This window comes from Musa acuminata, chromosome BXJ2-6 (genome assembly GCF_036884655.1).
Source record: "Musa acuminata AAA Group cultivar baxijiao chromosome BXJ2-6, Cavendish_Baxijiao_AAA, whole genome shotgun sequence".
Lineage (NCBI taxonomy): Eukaryota > Viridiplantae > Streptophyta > Magnoliopsida > Zingiberales > Musaceae > Musa > Musa acuminata.
Genome location: NC_088343.1, coordinates 40,116,908 through 40,123,274, shown reverse-complemented (window position 1 = coordinate 40,123,274; position 6,367 = coordinate 40,116,908). Strand labels below are relative to the sequence as shown.

Sequence of the window (6,367 nt, the reverse complement as noted above, 5' to 3'; positions counted from 1 at the left end):
TTATTTTTAATCTTCTACTCATATATGAATATCTTCTGATATTTGATCCCTTTATCGTTAATAGATTTTTAACATGATATCAGAGCCAAGTTCATAAATTAGAAAAACGAGTCTAAAAAATATTAATCCTATGCCAAGTCAAATGATTTATACCGTCCAACAAATTATGATTACGAACAAAGTTGTACTACCCTTATAAGTAAGGGGTAGATAATTGAATAACACATAAATCGGAAAAGAATGTTAGAAGATATTCATGTATAAAGAGAATATCAACAAAGATGACTAAGAGAATATCTCATAATCTAACAATTTAAATTTTTGGATAGGAAATCTGATTATAATGTCACCAATTTTGTCCACAACTATAATTTGGTCCACACTGTAATCTTGATTGTTTGGTACGATTAATTTTGTTTATACCATAAGCTTAATCTTATTATCAATCTCAACTTGGCACAAATGATTTCTATGATGGATTTTATTTAATCATGACTCTGATTGGAAAAAAAAAAAAGAAATAAGAAATAAGGATAATTTAAGCCAACAAGTGGTATCAGACAGAGTGAGTAAAAATAATAATAATTAAAAAAATCTGATTGAAAAAGAAAAGAGGAAAGAGAAATTAGGATGACTAAGAAAAAAAAACAACAAAAGATATTTGAGCCAACAGTACATCTACTGTTACCTACAAGATCTGATCCACTTCCACGTAGTTCAAGAATGAGGATGGATTTGATTTCAAAGAATGACCAGCTAAACTGTTCCAATAATACAAACGCAGCAGCTTCAGCACACTGCTTTGGCACCACTCTTCGATGTATGAGATATAGATTGAGATGTGGGAAGAGTAGTTCCACTGGGATTGGACTATAATGGAGCAATTACCATGATATGGTAGCTATGACATAATTCACCTTCAGAATCAAATCCTTCTAACAGTATATTGTGATGCTTGGATCATCAAAATGATGATGAGATACATAAAAGAAACTTACTTGAAGGAGACAGTGTGTTCAAGACTGGAGAAGTTAAATTAAACCAAGAAGCATGTTTGAAAGAAAATAATGTTGAAAAATCATATAGTTGGATACATAGATTTTATTACGATATATAATTTTATTTTTGTCAATGGAATACACAAAGCTTGTTTTGAGTGGTCAAATGTTATCTGGTTAAATATATAAATTTTATTAGGGCATATAAATTTTCTGTTGGAAATGTAATACATGAAGCTATACTAAAGCCAAAAAATATCTAGTATTTTGTTTTATATGTATACTATATATCTAGAAAATATCTAGCAAGAATATATATATATATATATAACGTTTCTTTTTTTAATGATCATTTTATCCCGATCGACCATTCATTGCTTGGTTGTGCCTTTGCTTCATCATATCCCTTCATCTTGAATAATTGCTCAAAGTCTTCGATCGAGAGCCTATAACTCGTAAGCTCACCCCCTTACTTTACTCATAGCTCATGTTATTGTTCACGGACCCACCCTCTCCTTTCACTCATAGTCTTCATTATCGATCATAAGGGAGAAAGTAAGGAGACTTGTTATCAACCACAAGCGAGGAAGGAAAGAGAGCGATTGCACCCCCTCACAAGCCTCTCTCGCATCATGGGTAAGAAAGGAGAGGAGGTGATTTGCATGCCCTCACCATTGGCCGTAAGGGAGGAAGAAGAAAGGAGGCACATGCCTTTGTCGTCGTCACATTGTGGGAGGGTTGTGGGCGAGGTATATAGCGACTGGCTCAATAAGATAAGTGAAAATAACCCTTGTGAGCTGATACGTCTAATAAAAGAATAAACAAAATGATTATTTCACACACACATATATATATATATATGTATATACATATGTATATATGTATATATGTATATATGTATATGTATATATGTATATATATATATATGTATGTATATATATATATATGTATGTATATATATATCTAAAATTAGATATTTACATAGAAAAATAAGACTAGGTTGCAAACTAGTTGGCTATGTCACTACTTCTTAATTTTAGGAGAGCATGCTAATCTATAATTTTCTTTTAATAAGGAGGTTCAGATATTCTTTTTATTGAATGAAATATTAGTTTTAATCGGGTCTCTTATCATGATTAATAATAGATTAACTATACTACTGATTATTACCATGTGACTTAATTGGATAACCGATCTATCAAGTTGATCGATCGGAATCATTAACATAAAACACTCAAACTCAAATTAAGAATAGTATATCTATCAGATATTTATAGAGTAATTTTAGTTTTTATCCCCTTTTCGACTAATTCAAAATTTGACGTAATTGATAGCTAAAATATTATCTTATATAAAAGCTTTTGCGCACCCCTTCATGCCACCGAAGGTACAAATATGATTCGGGGAGGATCACTGGGCAAAGTGGAGCACCCATCAGCTAAAGGCCGGAATCGGCTGGCCGACGCAGACTCCATTGGCGACATAATTAAAAGCAAAAGCCAGTGATGTTGAAAGCTTCACCTCAGCAGATGGTTGTGTGTGTTGTCTGAGTCTGACATATGCTCACTCGACTTTGCTGGATTCTGCCTATTTGTTCCATCAATCTGGTCACAGTATGAAGCATTTATTTTGATACGAAGATTTCACCGAATCTTCATGAGCATTCGTCTCATTTTTATTCCAAGTGGATGCCTACGTTACGTGTCCAACTTTGCTTGGTGTATAGGTAAGAAGAAGGTGAAGGAGGCATTTGACCGGAATCACAACGACGTGGTGGTGTGATTCTTGTGGGGGTATTTTTCTTCTATTTATCTTCTTTGTAATATCATAATGGACTGTCCTGTGATGCCCACACAAATATGTTATTTTTTTTGGGCATTGATGCTTGTTAACTAATATTTATTCTTATTCTATAAAAAAATAAAAAGGCTACAAGAGCTCAAAGCTTAGTTTATGTGAGTCGCAATTTAAGCTTCTAATCCGACTAGAGAATTAGTACCTCAATCTTATTGTATATTTTATAAAATATTATTTAGCATGTTATGATTTGATCTTATGAGATTAATGATTGAACCGCTTATCTAAATTAATAATGATATATTGATCATATAAGTCGACGTAAATTTTAATCCACTTCGGATGTATTATCAAAAATAGTTTTGATAATACATAATATATATTTTGGTTTGATCAACACCTTCTAATTTTTTGCTAGCTAAAGAACAGTAGAATTCTGTGGAATTGATCTTGAGGTGATAAGATCAAGCATATTATTTCAGCTTAATTATTACTGTACATTAATTGAGTTTTTTTCCCCATTTTATTTTCAGAAATAACTCAGGTAAACTGCTTCTAAGAAAAAAAAATCATTTCAAAATAAATTAAATGAGTACAAGAAAATAAAAATACAAAATATGATAGTTAGACCATTTTGCTTCATAATTACCTCAACAATGATCTGAACAAATCTCTCATCATTTCCTTCTCTCTGAACTTACACCATCACAAACTGCACAGCATAAAGCCTAACCCTCTCTCTCTCCCCCCTTTCTTTCATATCATCCTTGCAATGAATCATTGCTAGACAGTTGAATTCATGGAATTATAAGATGTAGAACTCTTTTGCTGCAAATACAAGGCTCAACCACTATGAGGTGTTAAACACAGGACTGTGAGACAAGGACATCACCTCAAAGGTGGCAGAAAAAAGGTATGGATAAACTCCAGTGGGATTATGGTGGTTGAAGTTACTCAAAGTAGTAGTTGCTTGATTGTCCAATTGTATTATAGTGGGATTATGAATTCATCTCCTCGGATACTGATTGGTTTACTTGTCTTCTAATAATGCAACTCTTTTCCCCTTCCCTTTACTGATCCAACTGCGGTTCCTCTGTCCCTTAGTGGTGACGAAGCTTTTCAATGTTGGCCTTTCCCTGAGAAATATCAAGTGGAAGAATCAATGGGGTTCATTTGCACTAGTGTCGGATCTCATGATGCATGCACTATATATTGCATCTACTCCATCACATGTTTGGTAGTCTCAGATCTCTTCCCTTCTGCTTCCATCCATTGCTGAGATCAAGAGAAAGGCTTATGGACAAAAGTATAGCGAGGGACATTGAGCATGGAGACCATAAAAGACAAGGTAGCATGGCTCTGGAACATGAGAATTAACTGGTTTGCATGCTTTCAAGTATGACACGGCATCTTACCATGTCATTGGATTAATCTTGCTCTGATCTCTTGGAGTGCAGGAACGGTGTGGACTGCCACGGCACACATCGTCGCCGCGTTGATCGGCTCCGGCGTGTTGGCGTTAGCATGGAGTGTTGCTCAACTGGGATGGGTTGTCGGCCCTCTCGTCCTCCTCGGCTTCTCCTGTATCACCTACTACACCTCAGCCCTCCTTGCCAACTGCTACAGGTTCCCTGATCCCATCACCGGAACGATAAATCGCGCATACATTGACGCGGTTAGATCATATTTAGGTGAGTTTTCTGTACTGGTGCTGACTGCTTTCGCTGCTTCACCGAGCAGAGATGACTAACAAAGCTGTTGCCTCCACTGAAGGTCCTAAGCATGTGTTCTTCTGTGGCTGTGCTCAGTACGTAAACCTATGGGGAACGCTGGTGGGCTACACTATCACGGCCAGTACAAGCATGATGTGAGAGATGCTCCTTCTGTTGCATCAAACTTAGATTCGCTCTGTCAATGATGATGTTCTCTGCTTTCTTTCCGAAGCGCGGTGAAGCGGGCCAACTGCTTCCACCGAAACGGGCACAGCGCGAGGTGTGATGCGTCCGGCAACACGCTCATGGTGGTGTTCGGCCTGTTCCAGCTGGTGCTGTCGCAGTTCCCGAGCTTGGAGAACATCACGTGGCTGTCGGTTGTGGCGGTGGCCACCTCCTTCTGCTACTCCTTCATCGGCCTCGGTCTGTGCGTCGGCAAATGGGCGTCGCATGGTGAGTTCAGAGGCACGTTGGGAGGCACCACCGCTGCCGCCCCCAGCCAGAAGGTGTTCGATGTGCTGCTGGCGCTGGGGAACGTCGCGTTTGCTTACACCTTTGCGGATGTCTTGATCGAGATCCAAGTGCGTCTTTGAACCATCTGCTATCACGAACACATCAAGAAGTGCTGATGCTGCAATGGCATACATCGATTAATTGCAGGACACATTGAAGTCACCTCCTCCCGAGAACAAGTCGATGAAAAGGGCGACCTTCAGCGGAATTGGGCTCACCACCGTCTTCTACCTCCTGCTCGGATGCATAGGCTATGCTGCGTTCGGTAACGATGCTCCTGGCAACATTCTAACCGGGTTTGGATTCTACGAGCCCTTCTGGCTCGTCGACATCGCCAACATCTGCGTCGTTGTCCATCTCATCGGGGCGTATCAGGTGAAGAAGAAGCACACTACCGTCGTTGTCCATCTTATCTCCTTCCTGAAAGCATGGATTGACCATTTGGTTGCTGGGAAACGTTGATTCAGGTCTACGCGCAGCCAATCTTTGCGAGGTTCGAGGACTATCTCGCGTTCCACTGGCCGGACAACAAGTTCATCCACAGGACCTACTCGGTGCCGCTGCCGGTCAAGGAGGTGGGCTCGTGGAGCTTCACGCTGTCGAAGCTGGTCCTGAGAACCATTTTCATCATGTTCACGACGCTGGTCGCCATGTTGCTGCCCTTCTTCAACGCTGTGCTGGGACTCATCGGTGCTCTGGGCTTCTGGCCACTGGCCGTTTACTTCCCTCTGGGCATGCACATGGCGCAGGAGAGGATCAAACGAGGGGCACCCAAATGGTTTCTGCTGCAGGGGCTCAGCTTCTTCTGTTTTCTCATCTCCATTGCTGCCAGCATTGGCTCTGTGGCAGATATAGTGCACAATCTCAAGGCAGCTGCTCCTTTCAAGACTTCATACTAGTGTAGAATGGTGATGAAGCTACGTCTGATCAGTACTGTCCTTTCTATCCGAGCTTGTTCTGTGAGGGAAAGCATGATGATGATGATGATGATGATGAGCCAATTCTGCTGCTTAGTAGATCTGAAACAACAATGCTTCTCAATTTTAACCCAGAAATCATCAATCGGTTGTGCACTCCATATGATCATTTCACAACTTCCATTAACAGTTACATACTATCTATCACCTATATATATCTCAAAAAATTATACGAGATGTTCTTCGTTTGGTTCAGCTCCAGTTATGCACTCCCCCTTTCGTTCTCATCGATGATTTAGTGCAATAAACCAAAATATAGATTATATATATAATATAAGTAGAAGTAATATCCATCGCTTTCATAGCTCAGTTGGTTAGAGCACCCGTTTAGTAAGCGGGAGGTCTTGAGTTCGAATCTCAATGAAAGCAG

At 39.4% G+C, this 6,367-nt stretch overlaps 1 protein-coding gene and 1 non-coding gene across 2 annotated transcripts; both read left to right on the top strand.

The window, feature by feature from the left end:
- The first annotated feature begins 3,990 nt into the window (after positions 1–3,990).
- LOC103989376 (amino acid permease 6-like) lies at positions 3,991–6,075 on the top strand. The gene is made up of 6 exons (XM_009408203.3): positions 3,991–4,143; positions 4,253–4,486; positions 4,569–4,662; positions 4,740–5,088; positions 5,168–5,395; positions 5,488–6,075. The coding sequence occupies exons 1-6, from the start codon at positions 3,996–3,998 to the stop codon at positions 5,917–5,919; spliced, it is 1,485 nt and encodes a 494-aa protein (XP_009406478.3). The 5' UTR covers positions 3,991–3,995; the 3' UTR covers positions 5,920–6,075.
- A 217-nt stretch (positions 6,076–6,292) lies between these two features.
- On the top strand, positions 6,293–6,366 carry TRNAT-AGU (transfer RNA threonine (anticodon AGU)). Its single transcript has one exon. It is a non-coding gene; the product is annotated as a tRNA-Thr (tRNA).
- The last annotated feature ends 1 nt before the right edge of the window (position 6,367 follows it).

Bases quoted from the DNA above. Each gene is read 5' to 3' on its own strand.
- LOC103989376 (XM_009408203.3), top strand. From the start codon at position 3,996: ATGCACTATATATTGCATCTACTCCATCACATGTTTGGTAGTCTCAGA. The intron at 5,089-5,167 runs GTGCGTCTTTGA...GATTAATTGCAG, and splicing joins ATGTCTTGATCGAGATCCAA to GACACATTGAAGTCACCTCC. The intron at 5,396-5,487 runs GTGAAGAAGAAG...ACGTTGATTCAG, and splicing joins ATCTCATCGGGGCGTATCAG to GTCTACGCGCAGCCAATCTT.